Below are 23,112 nucleotides of genomic sequence, written 5' to 3'. Positions count from 1 at the left end.
TTCCCCGACCACCCCCCCCCCACCATCCCCACTACATTCTCTCACAGCTCTCTTCCACCATCCACACTACATTCTCTCACAGCTCTCTTCCATCATCCACACTACATTCTCTGACAGCTCTCTTCCACCATCCACAATACATTCTCTGACAGCTCTCCTCCCACCATCCACACTACATTCTCTCACAGCTCTCTTCCACCATCCACACTACATTCTCTCACAGCTCTCTTCCACCATCCACACTACATTCTCTCACAGCTCTCTTCCATCATCCACACTACATTCTCTGACAGCTCTCCCCCCACCATCCATACTACATTCTCTGACAGCTCCCCTCCCACCATCAACACCACATTCTCTGACATCTCTCCTCCCCCCATCCACACTACATTCTCTCACAGCTCTCTTCCATCATCCACACTACATTCTCTGACAGCTCTCCCCCCACCATCCATACTACATTCTCTGACAGCTCCCCTCCCACCATCAACACCACATTCTCTGACATCTCTCCTCCCCCCATCCACACTACATTCTCTCACAGCTCTCTTCCATCATCCACACTACATTCTCTGACAGCTCTCCCCCCACCATCCATACTACATTCTCTGACAGCTCCCCTCCCACCATCAACACCACATTCTCTGACATCTCTCCTCCCCCCATCCACACTACATTCTCTCACAGCTCTCTTCCATCATCCACACTACATTCTCTGACAGCTCTCCCCCCACCATCCATACTACATTCTCTGACAGCTCCCCTCCCACCATCAACACCACATTCTCTGACATCTCTCCTCCCCCCATCCACACTACATTCTCTCACAGCTCTCTTCCATCATCCACACTACATTCTCTGACAGCTCTCCTCCACCATCCACACTACATTCCCTGACACCTCTCCCCCCACCATCCACACTACATTCTCTGGCAGCTCTCCTCCACCATCCACACTACATTCTGATCCATTGGCTAAAGCCAATAAATCAAAATATCTGAATTGGAGGTGGGGGTCACAATACAAGATTTGTCATATCTCCAAGTTGCAGCCTACGGGAATTTCTTTAACCCCACAAATGATGGAATCCCTTCTAAACTCTTTTGCATCTAGCTGGGCATCCAAATCCTTGCCTTACCTAAGTGTCTCTGTAACTCCCTCTTACCACAATCTGTATCTGGAAAAATATATGTCGCTTTTTGCTCCTCTCTTCTTGGGAAGAATTTGGGAAACTTGTCTTAGTTTGCAGGGTTAAAATTTCTTGCCAAAATTTTGCCCGAGTCCTTCTGGTCTGCATTCTGTCAAACATTCTGCATCTGTCAAACATTCAAGGTGACCTTAGCCTCCCACTCTTTCACAATTACTATCATCATCAACTATTTAGACTTCTTTTCCCGCAGTCAGTGAGGACGCTCCACAGTATGTTTCTCGGTGGAAGATTTGCTGTAGTCTGAACATGAATAAGGACGCTCATGTGTGTGAATTTTATGGTGGTTAACAAGGGTTGCTTTCCGAGTGAAAGATTTCCCGCACTCTGAACATGAATAAGGACGCTCATCAGTGTGAATCCTCTGGTGTATAACAAGGGCTCCTTTATAAGTGAAAGATTTCCCGCACTCTGAACATGAATAAGGACGCTCACCAGTGTGAAATTTCTGATGTTTAACAAGGGCTCCTTTATAAATGAATGATTTCCCGCACTCCGAACATGAATAAGGATGCTCACCTGTGTGAATTCTCTGGTGTTCAACAAGGGCTCCTTTATAAGTGAAAGATTTCCCGCACTCTGAACATGAAAAAGGACGCTCACCAGTGTGTAATCTCTGATGTTTAACAAGGGCTCCTTTATGAATGAATGATTTCCCGCACTCCGAACATGAATAAGGACGCTCATCAGTGTGAATTCTCTGGTGTACAACAAGGTTTCCTTTCTGAATGAATGATTTCCCGCACTCCGAACATGAATAAGGACGCTCATCAGTGTGATTTCTCTGGTGTTTAACAAGGTCTCCTTTCTTAATGAATGATTTCCCGCACTCTGAACATGAATGAGGTCGCCCACCTCTGTGAATATTCTGGTGTTTAACAAGGTCTCTTTTGCGAATGAAACATCTCCCGCACTCTGAACATGAATAAGGACGCTCATCCATGTTCATACTTATGTGTCTATGAAGGTTTCACACATAAAATAAGAAGCCCCCTGTCCCCCACCATGTAAAGTAAAACAAGGAAGCCCCCTCACCTGCTTGTCTTTCTGCAGGGAGGAGAAGAGCAGGCAGATCCCTGGTGATTAGTGCGATTAGTAAGGTCTGCAGACATTACTAATCACTACGTTTTCGACCCGGAGCTCACTGAAGAGCTGGGGCCGAAAGGAAGGGAGACAGACCAGCAGAAGCAGCTGCTCCCACGAGTCAGGTACGCGATCTGCGACCGCAAGCCTGACAGTAATTTCCACTCGCCTGCACTGCATTTCCACTCGCCAAATGCGAGCAGGCGAGTGGAAATTTTGAGCCCTGGTGTACAGTATCTCCTCCTCATTTGCAGGTCACATGACGTTATATTGAGGAATGGAGATGGATCTTCATATGGTGTACAGTATCTCCTCCTCATTTGTTGGGGACATGACATTATATTGAGGAATGGAGATGGACCTTCATATGGTGTACAGTATCTCCTCCTCATTTGTTGGTCACATGATGTTATATTGAGGAAAGGAGATGGATCTTCATATGGTTTACAGTATCTCCTCCTCATTTGTTGGGGACAAATGTGGGGACTATAATAAAAAGGGGCACTTTAAAGGGGACAACTGATTATTAGCTACCTCTACATACTGTAATGTTAATATAGGGGATTAACCCCCTACATACTGTAATGTTAATATAGGGGATACTCTGATGGGGACAATTATTGTAAGGATGCGCCCTAATCGGGCCAACAATGTAAGGGGGAATTCTGCTGTGCCCATACAACTTCATGAAATGTCAAGGAACACATCTGGCACAGACTATATTGACGATGATCTCAGAACCATCATTCCTCCATGACAATGGACCCAACATCTGTATGTAGAACATTTGATGTGAGTTTATTTGCTGTAAATGACCCCCAACCATCCTAACACTAATCAGGAGATGACGACCCCTTCATCCTACAATAGGGGAGATGACTTCTTCTGGGGTATCTCCTTCCCAACTTTGATGGTCCACCATTTATAATTCAGTCTCATCTTATCTGATGATGAGAAGATCTGATAATTCTCCAACATGATCCCTTAAACGTAACACCTTCTACTCAGAAGTGACATAGAACTGTGACCTGTTCCCTCCATAGTGTCTGTTACTTACTTGTGTTGATCGGTAGAGAAATGTCATCCTGATCACTTTTCATCATCATCCGGACCTCCTCCGTGGGCGGCCGGTCACCCCCCACATACGTCTCCACTTCTTCCTCTTTAATCACAGCTTTTATATTGATCCGTTCTTCACCCTAATCCCCAAAATAATAGAAAACATGTCATAAAGCTGAACTCCGGGGGGGGTATAAAAGACACAAAGGAAGGCAGCTCTGTATTTGTTTTAGTTTTTTTTAATGCAAACATTGTTAGTACCTGAATGTGACCTGGTATCAGGTTCCTGCAGTCCCTGTACAGCAAAGCTTAGACTGGGAGAGAGAGAAACAGTCTGCTGCTTCTCATTTTACTGTCCAGTCAAAGAATGGGTGAGGGAGAAGACCTATATGTGTTACTGACCTACAGCAGATAAATAGCAGGTCTCCTGCTCTGCCCATTTGAGGGCAGGTCTCCTTCCTATTTCCTCTGAGCCCGGGAGCCAAGGACCCTCACCTTGAGGGCGCATCATCCCACCAGCATGGACTCATAGAAGCAAAGAACAGCACCACATATTTCAGCCCTTTGGAGGGCATAAGCAAGGAGCCTATCTATGATGTCACATGACTGGACCCAAGACCCATGGAAGAAAATGTTGTTTATACATTTTTTTAAAATAACAAAAGTGGAGGGTGGAGCAAGGGGAAGCTGAATTGGAGAGGGTGGAATGGGTGGGAGGCTACATTTCAGATGTAAACATTAAACCAACAGACTACATAGAAGAATGTTGTCTCACAAAGTTCACTATCACTTCTGTGTTCTATACACCGAGTCCCACATACCTGATCATGGTGGGGGATGGTGAGATCTTACTGTGTGGAATCCCGGGAATACAGAGGACGGGGACATCTCTCTGGTGAGTTTATGTCACTGAATGGCTCCATGATCATATCCTTGAAAGGGTCTTTGTGTCCTTCTGAAAACTCCTCCATCACACCAACCTTCTCCTCTTCTTTTATCTCTTCTTTAACATCATTATCACAATCACTCTGGTTTATACCCTGAATATTGAGAACAATGAGATCAGATGTAACTACATAGCCAATGATCAGGTGAAAAAGTATCTCCTATTATCTATTATTTCACCTTATGTGAGACGGTGAGATCTTCCTGTGTGGAATCCCGGGAATACAGAGGACGGGGACATCTCTCTGTTGGGTTCCTCTTACTGGATCCATCTGTAGGAAACACACACACTGACTGAATACATTGTTTCTATGTGTGTATCAGATGATGGGGGATCTAGGTGGGCCCTCCGTACTGCTCTCTCCTCTTACCCCGAGATGTGAGGGGCGGCTCATTCTCCATCATGATGTCCTTGTAGAGATCCTCGTGTTCCTCCATGAAGAAATAGACACCTTATAGGAACCTGACACACGCAATGATACAGTCACTATTCTGTAATCCTGTTTGAAGGGAGAAGATAACAAGGATTACGTGTTCAAGAGTCACGTGTTTGAAAAAAGACTTTCATTAGACAAATCCCGAATTGCTCAGAATATGAGACCTTGTGGGACAGTTCTGCAATTTTGGACACAATCCCACAGTATTCATGTCCCACATGATCCAGGACATTGTGAAGAGTGGGATTGACTGCAAAAGGGTTCTCTGCATTCTGCACTTATGCCGGCTCTGTCAGGTGAAATGATTTGCCCAACAGTGACGGCATAGTTCCATTCATTCAGATGACCACTGGACACCAAAGCTGAGGTTTAATATTTCTCTCATAGACAACAATGGGGCTTATTATTGCACCCGCTGACCAACAATGGAAGGAGCTACAAGTACTCATGAAAATGCCCGTATCGGCCCCGATACCGATACTAGTATTGGTATCTGGATATCTCTACTACAAACCATCGACTGTGAATGTACAGTTGGATAAATGGCTCCATATTTAGGATGTATCCAGTCTATAAATGGCTCTATATTTAGGATGTATCTGGTCTATAAATGGTGGCTCTGGATGGACAGTTGGATAAATGGCTCTATATTTAGGATGTATCCGGTCTATAAATGGTGGCTCTGGATGGACAGTTGGATAAATGGCTCTATATTTAGGATGTATCCGGTCTATAAATGGTGGCTCTGGATGGACAGTTGGATAAATGGCTCTATATTTAGGATGTATCCGGTCTATAAATGGTGGCTCTGGATGGACAGTTGGATAAATGGCTCTATATTTAGGATGTATCCGGTCTATAAATGGTGGCTCTGGATGGACAGTTGGATAAATGGCTCTATATTTAGGATGTATCCGGTCTATAAATAGCAGCTCTGGATGGACAGTTGGATAAATGGTTCTATAGTTATGTGCATGTATGCTATAAATCATAACAGGCCTCACAGTGAACTTGGAGGCAGGTGATGGATATGGAAATGTTTACCGGTTGTAAATATAAAATATTATCTTATTACCTCCTCTGCAGCTGGTTTAAGCAATGTCTCCTCTTTACCTCCTCCCAAATCACTTCCAACCTCACTCTTACATCACTTCCTGTCTGTACTTTACATCACTTCTTGTCTGTAATTTACATCACTTTCTGTAGGTGTCTTCCAAGTGAGATCACCACCTTTTGTTGAATATAAATACTTCAGTCTCCGTTATGTTTCATCATTGTGCTCGCTGCCTTGTGGTCTATTTCTCTGTTACGTTACCTCCATGACTACACACAGATTATACCTCACATCAAATCCAGACAATAACGAAATAAAATGAAAAAATACAATGTGATTTATTTTTATTAATTAAAAGTGAAACTAAATAAGAAACTGTTTTAGAAAACAAACTAAAACTTGAAATACCACCTAGTGGGCTTATTTTACAAAGCTTCAATACAAGCATAAGGAGTTTTATTTTAGTCATGTGACTTTCATTTTCTGATCTCATTGAACTTCAATTAAAATTACAATAAGTTATTAAAAGTGAATAAAGATCCATATCCTGGTGTGTGTTAGGTTTTTGGGTTGAGCCCATTGTAATGATATATAGGTGTCATCTAGGGTGACCCTTCTCCGTTGGGTCTCCATTCAGGTACGTGATACTAGGATTTTGGAGCAATTGTCCCATTTTCCGCAGCCATTGCCTCCAGCGGGGGGATTTCTCGCCCTTTGACAGTGTTCGAGGTTAGCTGTTGTCAAACTTAGACATGCTGTATGGTGTACCACTTACTAAACTCCCCATCTGTTGGCCTCTCTCTCTCTCTCTCTCGTACATTACCCAATGGGAAGAAGACTTCAGTTTACATCGGATGCTATAGACAGGATCATGTTCTTCACTCAGAAGACCTCTGTTAGCACAATATACCAGGAATCAGGCTTTAATCTTCAGACTCGATAGTATAGGACACCTCAGGTATTCTCGAATGTTCCCGAATAAATGTTGGCGTTGTGGCCAGGAAAAAGGGAATCTGCTACACAGTTTCTTGACCTGCAAAGACCTCGGATATTTCTGGTCAGAAGTTATGTGCATTTTTCTGACATTTACTGATTTTCTGATTCCCAAAGAACCGTTTTTTGTTTTGTTTTAATACATCACAAAATTCTATACCGAGACGTGTCTACAGAAATATCGATACTACAATGTCTTGTTGATGCAGCGAGAAGTTGTATACCTGAATGGTGGAGGCAGACATGTCCCCCCATGCTAATGTGCATTAACATGGTCAATGAGATTGAATGAATGGGGGGATCCAATGGGGGGATCCAGGTTTGTTCTCAAGAGGATCGCATGATAAATGCACTGGTCTACAAATTTTGGGAAATGATCGACCTCCGAGATAAAATCTGTGACTTCTTACATATTTTGATGAGATGAATCAGAATCAAGGTGCTGATGGTTGGCTAAAGTTTTCCAGATAAAGATTTATACAGAGATGGGCATATTTGTCTACAAGGGAGGGAGGTGTCTGATGATCATGATGCCTCGTAACCTCTCCACAAAGTACGGTAGAACAATGAAAAATGGTACCACATGGAAGTGTATAAATTTATCTTCACTTTGAGACTAAAGATTATCACCCAACTGTCATTTATTGTTCTTTTATTGCAAGGTACATTTGTCTTGGTCAGATCTACGCGTCATACAGTTACATCTGGTGGCCTGTAAAAGTGTCATGGACTAACATTTCCAAGGAACAGTTGCGTGATATTTTCCCTCAGAAGCCAAGATGCCTTGAAACCGTGTAAACGACGCATCTAACTTCTACTACATTTGTGGCGAGGTTCCATTTGCATCTCAAAAGTGCAGCATGACGGCAGTGGTAAAAAAGGCATACCACCTATATTTTGGATGCAAAATAGGGGATCAGGACAAGAGTCGGGCCCCTCGTTATAGTTGTATTACTTATCTGTGTCATTGGCTAAACAAGAAGAAGTCCATGCCTTTCACAGTCCCAATGGTGCGGAGGGAACCCACCAATCATAGTAGCGACTGCTATTGCTGCATGGTTCCCCAAATGCAAAAGGGATCTCAAGAAAGAAGAAGAGGACCGTGGAATATCCAAACATTCCATCTGCACTGCGTCCTGTACCCCATGGTGAGGACTTGCCTGTTCCAGATCCACCAGAATCCTACTCTCTAGACTCAGATGATGATAAAGACGATGAGCAGGATGCAGCTGATCCGGGGCCGTCGATGTCAGCGGAACTCAAACAGTAGCCCACCGTAGGCTCCTCCTGAACCACATCTCATTTCACAGAGTGGCCTGGTCAGGGATTTGATCCTGCCTAAGAGTAATCTGGGCTCCAGATTACAACAGTGGAACCTCTTGCAGAGTGGTATCATGAAAAACTAATACATGGATGGAAAGTTATGTTATTGGTATCCATAAAAAGATACATTTATAATGATGGGTGTGACTTCTTTCTCATTAAGTGTGGGCCGGTGTGCTGCACTTGGTTTTGCGTGTTCCACCTATTAAATTATGTGTAAAAATGTGAAATATCACAAACTGAATACGAACACGTGAGTGCCAGTGATCAAATCCTTATTACAACTGTACACTTAAATACATATCAATAAGGGGAATAACATAAGTTCGTGCCTAATTAGGTATTGATTAAATATGGTGATATGTGATTATAAATATAAATAAATAAAATAAAAAATGTGTAAAATAAAAAATGTGTATTTTCGTGTGAATAAAATATTTGTGAGAAATGTGGTGTAAAATCTAGTTTAAACAAGTGGACCAATAAATATTGTAAACCAGCCGAAGGCTACAAGCCAGTGTACTAAAAAATCCTTCATTCTCATTAATACTAGGGCTGGTAATGATTAAAAATTTCCTGTTCGATTAATCAAAATTTTTTTTAATCGATTAATTTCGATTAATTCTAACGCACATACAGATCCAACTACATTGGCCTATACACATAAAGCACAGCAATGAAGTAATAATTCTATGACAAATATGTGTCCTGGAACAAGCACTACTTCCCTCCAATCCAGCTAAAGTAAGAGTTTTGCTTCCTGACAGGCCTTTTAAACACAAGTTTCAGTTTGTATAGGAACAGTGTGTAAAGAAACCATTAACAGAGCATTTGCAAAGCTTTCAGCAAGCTTTGGGCAGCTTTGTAGAAGCTTACTGAAAGCAACCCTCAGCAGGCTTTAGAAAGCTTCAGGGTCCATGCACACAAGTGCACATTACTGTAATAATGCACTTTTCAAGCTGCAGGAATGATTCTTTTTTAGAAAATTAACCTTTGTTCTGAGTTGTGCAGCCTTAAAATGTATGTGAAAGTTGTAAACAACACACAAAGACACTAGGAACTATTAAACACACTCAGCTCCACTTTCAATAAAAAATAAATAAATGATATATAGACGGATACCTTTTCTTAAGGTGTTTTTCGCTGTGGTCACAATACCTTTCCCACAGCAGTGCCTGCATGAAACACCCGGCAGATTCCATCAACACCTTCTGCCAACATTATACAAAGAACTCTGCAGACCGCGTGCCTCCTACCACCTGCCAACTGTGGAGGGGTGGACAGGGACGTAGCAGCTGAATCTGACTGTAGAACCACAGGCACATCCTGCATTGGTACAGCATCCAGTAGATCCCAAATCAAGAGAAGTAATGCAAACTGACCACACTAGGATGGATCTGCTTCCGTGCCTAGCGTGGTAAGTCTGAAATAGAAACCATGGGGAACTAGCGGGATCAATAGGTATTTAGCAAAAACATAGGCAATAAAAAAACAAAAACGTTTCAGGCTACATTTAGTAGGAAGTAAATGTATAACACAACACCTATATGGAATATTATATTTTGGGGTAACAAACACTTTAAGTACACTAAGGAGTAAACCGACTTGGACATTTCTACTTACTTTCAAAAGTCAACAGCTAAGGCCTCATATCCACCTCAAACCATTTCCCTGGTCGCTGAAGCGTGACGTCACCGGACTCCTCCCCCTTCCCTTCGTTAGCCGACAGAGCCACTTGGGGAAGGAGTCCGGTGACGTCGATGTCCGTGACGTCACCGGATCTCCGACGGAAGACCGGAGAGGTGAGTACGGATCAAAAGAACTTTGGTCGATCAAAATAATTTTGATCGATCAAAAAAATTAACGATTAATCGAGGGATTAATCGTTAATTTCCGCAGCCCTAATTAATACATATCACATTTTGCAGAAAAGTTATGGAGCATAATCGCCCATTCCCCCTCGTAATTATGAATTATTATGATGCAATTTTGACCTGAAGCTGTATCTTGGAAACTGGAGCCAATTACTACTCAGGACTTAATTTTCCTTTATTTGTGACCCAATTCTGGTAAAATTTAGCTACTTTAATTTCCGAGGTTTCCTCCTTGTAGACCAGGGATATCGGAGATCGTGGTTTTAGTGGAAAGATTTCTCTACCACACCAGGATGTCCTGACCTCATGAAGAGTGGCTCCTCAGTAGGGCTTCGTGTTTTGAGATGCGGATGGAGGGACGGCTCTGGTCTTCTCATTGCTCTGACTTTAACCTTTTATCTTGTGTCTATCCCTTTGCTTTCACTCTGTTCTTGTCTTGCTATTCTTCTTACTGGTTCTACGTCTACATTTCCTTTATTGGAAGAGAATTCTCTGAAAATCATCTGCAGTCACTCTAAGTCGTGTTTGATATTTCCTTTATATATATGAACATATACGGTATGCATCGGCTGCATTGACTCTATAACTTCCCACATCGGGCCTCACAGGTCTACGGAGAGGAGCCGAGACTGCCATAGGATGTTCATTTCTCAATACTCAGGACTGTATGGTCTGTTCCGGGTGCTTGTACCACCTGTATGTTGTTCTTTGTACTATGGGCACTCATGGCTGTTGTGTTATTTACATGTTTCTGTATTCCTGCTATTTGTCTTTTGTAACCTCAAATGAAAAATGTATTTAAAAAAAGGAGAATGTGAACGGTGGAAGCTGCACCAAAACATGACGAAGAGGACTGAGGACAGAGGACTAGTATTTATAATTATGGCAAAACAAAAGAATGCAATTCAAACGGAAAATTGATGCACAAAATGATAAAGTGCACACTTTAATGGTATAAATATATGACATTATGACAATGTTATAAAATGATTACCATCGAGGTAAGGAGAATCCTTCTTCCTGATGACCACCCTTTTTCTTTTATACCCTACAGTTGTTCTATGGACTATCTTACAATTTTTCTATGCACTAAACAGTTCCACCTGTGAAAAACCATCGTACATTTGTCAAAAGAACCAGCTGGCGATGTCTATTTAGACTTCTTTTCCCGCAGTCAGTGAGGACGCTCTGCAGTATGTTTCTTGGTGAAAGATTTGCTGTAGTCTGAACATGAATAAGGACGCTCACCTGTGTGAATTTTATGGTGTTTTACAAGGTCTCCTTTCCGAGTAAATGATTTCCCGCATTCTGAACATGAATAAGGACGCACACCAGTGTGAATTCTCTGGTGTCTAACAAGGGTTGCTTTCCGAGTGAAAGATTTCCCACACTCTGAACATGAATAAGGACGCTCATCAGTGTGAATTCTCTGGTGTTTAACAAGGGTTGCTTTCCGAGTGAAAGATTTCCCGCACTCTGAACAGGAATAAGGTTGTTCACCCGTGTGAATTCTCTGGTGTATAACAAGGTATATTTTATTGATGAATGATTTCCCGCACTCTGAACAGGAATAAGGTTGTTCACCCGTGTGAATTCTCTGGTGTATAACAAGGTATATTTTATTGATGAATGATTTCCCGCACTCTGAACAGGAATAAGGACGCTCACCCGTGTGAATTTTCTGGTGTTTAACAAGGTCTCCTTTATGAATGAAAGATTTCTTGCACTCTGAACATGAATAAGGACGCTCACCTGTGTGAATTCTCTGGTGTATAACAAGGTGTCCTTGCTGAACGAAAGATTTCCCGCACTCTGAACATGAATAAGGACGCTCATCAGTGTGAGTTCTCAGGTGTTTAACAAGTACTACTTTATAAGTGAAAGATTTCCTGCACACTGAACATGAATAAGGACGCTCACCTGTGTGAATTCTCTGATGTTTAATAAGGGCTCCTTTCTGAGTGAAAGATTTCCCACACTCTGAACATGAATAAGGACGCTCACTAGTGTGAAATCTCTGGTGTACAACAAGGTTTACTTTATGAATGAATGATTTCCCGCACTCTGAACATGAATAAGGACGCTCACCTGTGTGAATTCTCTGATGTTGAATAAGGGCTCCTTGCTGAATGAAAGATTTCCCGCACTCTGAACATGCATAAGGACGCTCACCAGTGTGAATTCTCTGATGTTGAATAAGGGCTCCTTTCTGAGTGAAAGATTTCCCGCACTCTGAACATGAATGAGGTCGCTCATCTCTGTGACTCTTCTGGTGTAAAAGAAAATCTCCTTTGCGAATGAAACATTTTCCACACTGTCTCATTTGTTGGGGACATGACGTTATATTGAGGAATGGAGATGGACCTTCATATGGTGTACAATATCTCCTCCTCATTTGTTGGTCACATGATGTTATATTGGGGAATAGAGATGGACCTTCATATGGTGTACAGTATCTCCTCCTCATTTGTTGGGGACATGACGTTATATTGAGGAATGGAGATGGACCTTCATAGGGTGTACAGTATCTCCTCCTCATTTGTTGGGGACATGACGTTATATTGAGGAATGGAGATGGACCTTCATATGGTGTACAATATCTCCTCCTCATTTGTTGGTCACATGATGTTATATTGAGGAATAGATTTTCGTATTCACTATAAAATCATGTTTTCTCATTGGGTGACACAGCATTTAAATTCTGGATACATGTCCTGCCTCTGAAAAATTGCACCTTGCCTGTGTAGGCAATAATCCTAGCACTGGCCCTGATGACAATGGACCCAACATCTGTATGTAGAACATTTGATGAGAGTTTATTTGCTGTAAATGACCCCCAACCTTCCTAACACTAATCAGGAGATGACGACCCCTTCATCCTACAATAGGGGAGAAGACTTCTTCTGGGGAATCTTCTTCCCAACTTTGATGGTCCACCATTTATAATTCAGTCTCATCTTATCTGATGATGTGAAGATTTGATAATTCTCCAACATGATCCCTTAAATGTCGCACCTTCTACTGAGAAGTGACATAGAACTGTGACCTGTTCCCTCCATAGTGTCTGTTACTTACTTGTGTTGATCGGTAGAGAAATGTCATCCTGATCACTTTTCATCATCATCCCGACCTCCTCCGTGGACGGCCGGTCACCCCCCACATACGTCTCCACTTCTTCCTCTTTAACCTCAGCTTTTATATTGTTCCTATCTTCACCCTAAACCCCAAAATAATAGAAAACATCTCATAAAGCTGAACTCCGGGGAGATATAAAAGACACAAAGGAATGCAGCTCTGCATTCGTTTGTTTTTTTAATTTAAACATTGTTAGTACCTGAATGTGACCTGGTATCAGGTTCCTGCAGTCCCTGTACAGCAAAGCTTAGACTGGGAGAGAGAGAAAAAGTCTGCTGCTTCTCATTTTACTGTCCAGTCAAAGACTGGGGACGGGACAAGACTTGTACGTGTAACTGACCTACAGCAGAGAAATATCAAGTCTCCTGCTCTGCCCATTTGAGGGCAGGTCTCCTTCCTATTTCCTCTGAGCCCGGGAGCCAAGGATCCTCACCTTGAGGGCGCATCATCACGCCAGCATGGACTCACAGAAGCAAAGAACAGCACCACTTATTTCAGCATGTGCCCTTTGGAGAGCACAATGGCAGAGCCTATCTATGATGTCTCATGACTGGACCCAAGACCCATTGTAGAAAATTGAGTTTATACATTTTTTTTTTCCATATAAATTTTTATTGGAGGTAAGAAAACAATAAAGTAACATTACACCGTAATATATAGTCATAGTACTTCAAGATATAATAAAAGATATTCTGCATGGATCTGGAGCTGGATCTGTAATTCAAGTGAATTAGCCTCAGGGGACTAACAGGTAGGGGGGGGGGCAAGTGTAGACAGGCGTGGATTCCAGTAAGTTAGGGCGTATGTCAGGTGGGTACATTATGGCTTACAGCCATGAAATATAGCTTAGTCATCTTGATGGTAAATACATACATGGAATCAGCAAAGAGGTTACAGCACATGGGGACAAGACAGAGAGGGCAGATTCCAGGGACCGACATACAGTATGGTGGAAGTACAAATGGTGGCTTGTAGGGGAAATGACTCATGTGGGCAGTGAGAGGTGGGGAAGAAGAGGAGTGAAGAGAAAGGGGTGGGTAGTGTCAGGTAGCGAGTGGGAAGAGGTGAAGTGCTATAGAGCAGTTGCCAGGAATTCCTATCATAGGGTTAGAAGGTGATGATTGATTTCAGCGGGTAGGAAATTTTCTATCCAGGGGGACCATATTCTCTCAAATTTGTGCATGGTATTTTCCGTTTGAGCTGTCTGCTTCTCGTGCGACATTGTTCAATGTACATGCCTTTTGGTATGGAAATACCAAAAGGCATGTACATTGGCTGGAAATACTGAGCGAGCTGGATAGCCAGGACTTGGCTATCTCTCTTTTGGCCGCCGTCAAAACATGGAGGCTTAGTTTGAAGGTCGCTGTAGGTAGGCCTACCGGTTTACAATTTAGAAGGGCAAAGGTGGGATCCTTAGTCAATGGCCTCTGAAATAATAACGAAAGTATAGTAAATACCCAGTCCCAAAACTTAGCAACTTTTGGGCACTGCCACCATATGTGGAAGAAGGTGCCCTGATCCAGGCATCCTCGGAAGCAAAGTGGAGAGGTTTGGGGTCGGAATTTGGCTACTCTCGCAGGAACCATATACCAGCGTAGTAGTACTTTATAGTTGATCTCCATGTTTATACATTTTTTAAAATAATAAAAGTGGAGGGTGGAGCAAGGGAAAGCTGAAATGGAGAGGGTGGAATGGGTGGAAGGCTACATTTCAGATATAAACTTTAAACCAACAGACTACATAGAAGAATGTTGTCTCACAAAGTTCACTATCACTTCTGTGTTCTATACACCGAGTCCCACCTACCTGATCATGGTGGGGGATGGTGAGATCTTCCTGTGTGGAATCCCGGGAATACAGAGGACATCTCTGTGGTGGGTTTGTTTCATATAATGGCTCCATCATGACTTCATTGAAGGGGTCTTTGTGTTCTTCTGAAAACTCCTCCATCACACCAACCTCCTCCTCCTCTTTTATCTCTTCTTTAACATCATTATCACAATCACTCTGGTTTATACCCTGAATATTGAGAACAATGAGATCAGATGTAACTACATAGATGATGAAGAGGTCAAAAAGTATCCCCTATTATGAATACAGAGGACGGGGACATCTCTCTGGTGGGTTCCTCTTACTGGATCCATCTGTAGGAAACACACACACTGACTGAATACATTGTTTCTATGTGTGTATCAGATGATGGGGGATCTAGGTGGACCCTCCGTACTGCTCTCTCCTCTTACCCGGTGATGTGAGGGGCGGTTCATTCTCCATCACGACGTCCTTGTAGAGATCCTTGTGTTTCTCCATGAAGAAATACACAGTGACACCTTATAGGAACCTGACACACGCAATGATACAGTCACTATTCGGTAATCCTGTCTGAAGTGAGAAGATAACAAGGATTACGTGTTCAAGAGTCACGTGTTTGAAAAAAGACTTTCATTAGACAAATCCCGAATTGCTCAGAATATGAGACCTTGTGGGACAGTTCTGCAATTTTGGACACTATCCCACAGTATTCATGCCCCACAAGACCCAGGACATTGTGAAGAATGGAAGTGGCTGCAAGAGCGCTCTCTGCATTCTGCACTTATGTAGGCTCTGTCAGGTGAAATGATTTGCCCAACAGTGACGGCATAGTTCCATTCATTCAGATGACCACTGCACACCAAAGCTGAGGTTTAATATTTCTGTCATAGACAACAATGGGGCTTATTATTGCACCCGCTGACCAACAATGGAAGGAGCTCTATTTCCTGTCCGTCACACTATATGTTGTATGTTATATACTCCTGACCCCACCATTAAATGCAATGCTGTACATCGGGGGCGCCCACTATTTTTCGTGTGGAGATCTACTTTTCAAATGACGAGCTCATTGAGATCTACCAACGAAAAAACACCTGCGTTCAGGGGCGGGAGGTGCATTGAAGTCAATGGCACCGCAGCCAGGCTCCGCAGGCAGGCCCCTCGCCCACAGTGCGATCGCCTGCATTAGTGCCTGTGTTCCAGTCCAGTGCGATCCGCAAAAATGCTGCAAGCACTATTTTTGCAGATCGCACTGGACCGGAATGCAGGCACTAACGTGCCTGCGTTCCGAATGCGGGCGTTCGCAATGTTGGCGATGCCAATTACTTCAATACAGGTCCACACGTCGGAGTGATCAGCCGATCGCTCCAGTGTTTGTCCTACACAGAGGATTGGTACATACTACTGACATGTACCGATCCTCTGCCGCTCATCCACGCACAAGGGGGCTCAGCTTCTCCTCTGGATCCCCCCTCTTCTCCCGGGTAGAGGCAGTGGGGGGTCCGACGAGAAGTGAAAGAGCACTTCAGGCGCGGGGTGGGGGGGTTGGGCGCGGAGCCGCTGTGACAGAACGGACAAGCAGTAAGGAGAGAGAGAGGCGCCGGCTGTCAGATCCTGGCCGAGCGTCTCTCTCCTCACTGCTCTGCATTAGTTCTGTGACAGCGGCTCCGTCCTCCGCCCTCCCCCGCCGCCGGTTCCTTCACTTCTTCTCGGATCCCCGCTGGGGAGAGCAGCGGAGATCTAGAGAAGCGGCGGGAGGAGAGGACATTGCGATCGATCGACCTTGTGGGCACCCCTGCTGTACATAGTCCGGACCACTGCACTCTATATGCTATCATGTTCATTGTCCGATTGAAATTAGTCCTTAATTATATTAAGTTTTTCTTTTAGCTAGGGTGATATTTTCTATGTAAAAATACAAATGCAGAAAATGTGAGGCAATGGTCCCTTAAAGAGGGATGTTAAAACAGGTTTTGGAATGGAAAGGGTTAACCCACCAGCTCGGAGTGGTTTAAAGAGCACAGGAAGCCAGTCTGCAGTGGTCTGTGAGGTGTGTTAGAAGCTGGACACATGGCTGTGCTGTGCTATGGTCTGCTGATTGCTGAGACACTGCTGCTGGGCGCCGGGGCCTGTGTTGCAATCTTCTGGAGCTGACTGGGACTCTAACCCTGGTGTTGGAAAAGCCTACCGAGGCGGTGAGCCACTGATTCATGTGTACTGAAGAGGAGTGCTATTTGTTTTATCATTTTGCTGAAGACGAGCTGTTTTATTAATCAATAATTCTGATCACAGAGCAGAGAGGAGAACGAAATGTTCCGGTCTGCTTCTCGCTCTCCATCCTAAACTGTTTTGCCGTGGTCCCGGGTCCCCGAGAAGAGCGGGGGAGCATGAAAACCACGGCTGGGAGGGGGCGGACCATATGGGGATGCACCTTGGAGGGGTGGGGTGAACTTTGGAGGGAAGGGGCCAGCAGGGGCGACAGATGAGCATTCTGCTTGTACAAGTGATCCACCAGGATGACTTCTACAATCAGCCCGAACCTATTTAAAAACTTGGGGCATTTTCACTAGTACAAGTACTCCTGTAAATGTCCTGTACCGGCCCCGATACTGATACTAGTATTGCTATTGGGTTATCTCTACTACAAACCATCGACTGTGAGTGTACAGATGGATAATTGGTTCTATAGGATGTATCCGGTCTATAAAGACGGCTCTATATTTACGTCCCTCTGTGCTATAAACTATAACAGATCTCTCAGTGAATCTGGGGGAAGACGATGGATATACAGGAGTTGGATTACCGGGTGTAAATATAAAATAATATCTTCTTACCTCCTCTGCAGCCAGTTCCAGCAACGTCTCCTCTCTACTTCCTCCCAACTCACCTCTCACCCGGAACTTCCTCTTTTTCATCACTTATCGTCTGTACATTACATCACTTCCTGTGTGTTGGTTCCAAGTGAGATTACCACCGTAATACTTCAGTCTCCATTATGTCAGAGCTATATACATGTATAATAATAGTGTGTGACTGTAGGGGGACATTAGAGTGTAAGCTCCTCTGTACAGAGACTGATGTGACTGGCTCAGTGTTCTGTGTGCAGCACTGCGGTATATGTCAGTGATATATAAATGGATCATAAGAGGGGGTGTCTGTGGTCAGGTCTGAGGTAAATCTCTATGTAGACCAGAATCTGCCCGGTGACTCTGATCCCGCCCAGTGATTGGTTCCTGTGGAGGGAGTGCAGCCAATCGCAGTGGAGAAGATGTGAAACTGGGACTCTGATTGCATGTGAGGCTCCCCTCAGCTCCTTCTGTCAGTTACTAAATTCTGCATGTTGTTGTACATTAGTGACAGAAGTGATGGTGAAATGGGGGGTTCTGTTTGTGACGATAATGAGGTCTACTAATAGTAAGTCTCGCTTTCTCTTGTCCCCCAGTTCAGAGCAAATGCAGGCCGTCATTTCGTTCATTTTCTCTCCACATTCCAAAAAACAACCCCCCCCAGCTCTGCTAATCCGGCCTGTGATCTTTATTGTACTGTATAGTGATCGGTCATATTCCTCTATGAGAGGACAGAGATATCATAGACTGTACTGTATAGTGATCGGTCCTATTCCTCTATGAGAGGACAGAGCTATCATAGACTGTACTGTATAGTGATCGGTCCTATTCCTATCTGAGAGGACAGCGGCATCATAGGCTTTAAGTTTTTTGAAGTGTCTCAGCACCCACGTGTGATTTAATTAACACTTTACTGTATACAGATATCTGACATTTTGATAATATTATAGAGTGATTTCTTATATACACCGGACTCATTTATTTCATATCGGTCACGCCCCTTCCTAGTAAATGTGCACATTAGACATGACTGTAATTCATACTTGTATGGTGACTCTATTCCATGGATCATCTATCTTCATCAACAGAGAAACTTCCTCTTCTCCCTGGAGATTCTGCCACATTTCCTGTAAGTGATCAGTACATAGAGTAGAGCCTAGATCTGAGAGATCAGCCCTGACCAGCCGCTCACAGCACAGATTTATACCACAGATTGTTACTTTCACTTTTGGAGAATCCTATCACCGGGAATAAATTATCTCATCAGATCCAGTCCATTCCGGAGCTTTATACTGCAATGATCAAAAGTCTCCAAAACACACATTATTACCTCAGTAATACCCACACCCTGGTAGAGACATTCTTATAACCTCAGTGTCCCCATCCCCAACACACATTATTCTCTTAGCACTGTCCTCATCACTAAACACTCTTTACGCCCCTGTATTCTACCTCTTTCCACAATGTCTGTACTACATTCTCTGACACCTCTCCCCCACCACCCACACTGCATTCTCTGACAGCTCTCCTCCACCATCTACACTACATTCTGACAGCCCCCCCCCCATCCGCACTACATTCTCTGACAGCTCTCCCCCACCATCCACACTACATTCTCTGACAGCTCTCCTCCACCATCCACACTACATTCTCTGACAGCTCTCCTCCACCATCCACACTACATTCTCTGACAGCTCTCCTCCACCATCCACACTACATTCTCTGACAGCTCTCCTCCACCATCCACACTACATTCTCTGACAGCTCTCCTCCACCATCCACACTACATTCTCTGACAGCTCTCCTCCACCATCCACACTACATTCTCTGACAGCTCTCCTCCACCATCCACACTACATTCTCTGACAGCTCTCCTCCACCATCCACACTACATTCTCTGACAGCTCTCCTCCACCATCCACACTACATTCTCTGACAGCTCTACTCCCACCATCCACACTACATTCTGATCCATTGGCTAAAGCCATTCAATAAAAATATTTGAATTGGAGGTGGGGGTCATAATACAAGATTTGTCATATCTCGAAGTTGCAGCCTACGGGAATGTATTTAACCCCACAAATTATGGAATGCCTTCACATCTCTTTTGCATCTAGCTGGGCATCCAAATCCTTGCCTTATCTGGGTGTCTCTGTAACTCTCTCTTACCACTATCTTTATCTGGCAAAATATATGTCGCTTTTTCAGCACCTTTATTTGCTCCTCTCTTCTTGGGAAGAATTTGGGAAACTTGTCTTAGCAGGACAGCAGGGGTAAAAATTTGTTGCCAAAATTTTGCCCGAGTCCTTCTGGTCTGCATTCTGTCAAGCATTCAAGGTGACCTTAGCCTCCCACTCTTTCACAATTACTATCATGCAGCGCAGCTTGCCCAAATATCTCTTTGACACCCTGCTCGGTGGATGCCCCTCTGGGAACCTGTTCAGGCATATTTGTGTTCCCCAATTTAGATCAATAGCCTTCTATGGGTGTCACCGAAACATCACGCCTCTGTCACCTGTCAAGTTACTAGACTCTTCGGCCTCTCCAATCTAAGCATTGAAAGTGTGATCTCTATAACTTACAGTTGTGGCGAGATAGCGACAACCAACAATCTTAGCTGCATTGGCAGACAGTGACTCCATCCAGAAGACACCTTGAAGATCTCTGAGAAGTATAAACCAAAACTGTGAGGATCTTACAACAGTGAACATCGGAGAGGTCAGAAGATCATAATGTGATCCACTCAACGAAATGACACGGGGCTGAGATGCAAACTGGACCAGAATGAGGAAGGGAGGAGCTATCTATACAGAGGAACACTGAGCTATGGGGAGCGGAGGAGAGGAACACCGGGGACAGATGAAACACATACAATATGTAAAGACCCATCACAATGCATGCGACATATGACAATGACATTATGACAATGTTATAAAATGATTACCATCGAGGTAAGGAGAATCCTTCTTCCTGATGACCACCCTTTTTCTTTTATACCCTACAGTTGTTCTATGGACTATCTTACAATTGTTCTATGCACTCAACAGTTCCACCTGTGAAAAGCCATCGTACATTTGTCATAAGAACCAGCTGGCGATGTCTATTTAGACTTCTTTTCCCGCAGTCGGTGAGGACTCTCCGCAGTATGTTTCTCGGTGGAAGAATCGCTCTAGTCTGAATAGGAATAAGGACGCTCACCCGTGTGAATTCTCTGGTGTATAACAAGGTGTCCTTTTTGAATGAAAGATTTCCCGCACTCTGAACATGAATAAGGTCGCTCACCTGTGTGAATTCTCTGGTGTTCAACAAGGGCTCCTTTATGAATGAATGATTTCCCGCACTCTGAACATGAATAAGGTCGCTCACCTGTGTGAATTCTCTTGTGTATAACAAGGCCTCGTTTATCAATGAATGATTTCCCGCACTCTGAACATGAATAAGGACGCTCACCCGTGTGAATTTTCTGATGTATAACAAGGTGTCCTTTATCAGTGAAAGATTTCCCGCACTCTGAACATGAATAAGGACGCTCACCTGTATGAGTCCTCCGGTGTTTAACAAGGTTTCCTTTATGAATGAATGATTTCCCACACTCTGAACATGAATAAGAACGTTCACCAGTGTGAATTCTCTGGTGTAGAACAAGGTTTCCTTTCCGAGGGAAAGATTTCCCGCACTCTGAACATGAATAAGGACGCTCACCTGTATGAGTCCTCCGGTGTTTAACAAGGTTTCCTTTATGAATGAATGATTTCCCACACTCTGAACATGAATAAGAACGTTCACCAGTGTGAATTCTCTGGTGTAGAACAAGGTTTCCTTTCCGAGGGAAAGATTTCCCGCACTCTGAACATGAATAGGACCCCACAGCTGTGTGAATTATCTGGTGTCGAACAAGTGCTCCTTTACGAGTGAAAGATTTCCCGCACTCTGAACATGAATAAGGACGCTCACCTGTGTGAGTTTTCTGGTGTTTAACAAGGTCTCCTTTACGAGTGAATGATTTCCCGCACTCTGAACATGAATGAGGTCGCTCACCCGTGTGAATTTTCTGATGTATAACAAAGTATCCTTTATCAGTGAAAGATTTCCCGCACTCTGAACATGAATAGGACCCCACAACTGTGTGAATTCTCTGGTGTCGAACAAGTACTCCTTTACGAGTGAAAGATTTTCTGCACTCTGAACATGAATAAAGACGCTCACCTGTGTGAATCTTCTGGTGTTTAACAAAGTCTCTTTTGTCAAAGAAACATTTTCCACACTCTGAACATGAATAGCTTCGCTCATCCATGTTCATACTCTGGTGTCTAAGAAGGTTTTTGTTTTCAATTAAAGATTTCCCACACACTGCATGTGAGGAAAGATTTTCACCTCTGTGATCTCCTTCATGGGGTGAGGAAGATTCCTTGGGATTAGATGGATCTCTTGCGGTGTGAGATCTTAGATGGATATTTCCAGTCATAGTATGTGAATGATCAGAAGATTCACCCTGATCAGAGGGATCCATTGATGTCTCCAAACAGGAAGGTCTGTGATATATATTTTGTGTGTTTGGATTCACTCCTGGAGAATCCTGTGTGATGACATTATCTTCTGACTTACAACCAGCAGATAATATAAGATGTCTCTCTGAGGTATTGCTGACATCACATCCATCTGCTGGAGAGAAATTATTACACACGTCAGTAATCAGAGTCATGTATGTTGGTTCTAGAAGTCATCACAGAGCTTTGGCATGGAATTGGGTACAATGTAACACGACATGTAAAAACAAATGAGTTAAAGGATAAAACACCCAAAACAACTCTGACACACTGGGACAAATAGTTTTGTAAATTGATCACGGCTATGGAGGGGAATGAAGATGGACCTTCATATGGTGTACAGTATCTCCTCCTTATTTGTTGGGGACATGACGTTATATTGGGGAATGGAGATGGACCTTCATATGGTGTACAGTATCTCCTCCTCATTTGTTGGTCACATGACGTTATATTGAGGAATAGATTTTCGTATTCACTATAAAATCATGTTCTCTCATTGGGTGACACAGCATTTAAATTCTGGATACATGTCCTGCCTCTGGAAAATTGGAAATTGGGGAAAATAAAAGGTACAACTGCACATAGTGGCTATTCCTGTGTACAAACTGTGCAAGCCCAGGAGTAGCAAGCAGTGAACGTATGACTGGAAAAAAAATAACCTTCTTAAACTATCATCTTAACTCCGGGCAACAAAGTACAAAAAATGATGGTCAGGATATGTGAACCCTCAGGAACTACTGGAGAAAAAGATTAAACAACAAGGAGTCAAAAAGTCAATTTTTCTCCCATTGTTAGTT

The 23,112-nt window shown here is 43.5% G+C and overlaps 1 protein-coding gene and 1 long non-coding RNA gene across 2 annotated transcripts in view; both read right to left on the bottom strand.

The window, feature by feature from the left end:
* The window catches only part of LOC108802514 (zinc finger protein 585A-like), a gene marked incomplete at its 3' end in the record, with an annotated part of 58,584 nt that overhangs the window by 19,527 nt on the left and 15,945 nt on the right, over positions 1–23,112 (bottom strand). Inside the window, exons 3-5 of the mRNA XM_018574378.1 lie at positions 20,967–21,470; positions 11,224–12,231; positions 1,553–2,062 (exon numbers count right to left, since the gene is read on the bottom strand). Coding sequence (XP_018429880.1) covers positions 1,553–2,062; positions 11,224–12,231; positions 20,967–21,470 — 2,022 coding nt within the window. The remainder of the gene's footprint in view (positions 1–1,552; positions 2,063–11,223; positions 12,232–20,966; positions 21,471–23,112) is intronic.
* On the bottom strand, positions 3,407–4,498 carry LOC108802516. Its single transcript, XR_001942227.1, has 3 exons — positions 4,475–4,498; positions 4,171–4,389; positions 3,407–3,489 (listed from the first exon to the last, which is right to left on the bottom strand). It is a non-coding gene; the product is annotated as an uncharacterized LOC108802516 (long non-coding RNA).

Source organism: Nanorana parkeri, unplaced genomic scaffold (genome assembly GCF_000935625.1).
Source record: "Nanorana parkeri isolate BGI_ZX_2015 unplaced genomic scaffold, ASM93562v1 scaffold2911, whole genome shotgun sequence".
Classification (NCBI taxonomy): Eukaryota; Metazoa; Chordata; class Amphibia; order Anura; family Dicroglossidae; genus Nanorana; species Nanorana parkeri.
The sequence above is the reverse complement of the archived record's forward strand: the minus strand, read 5'-3'. Positions and strand labels throughout refer to the sequence as shown.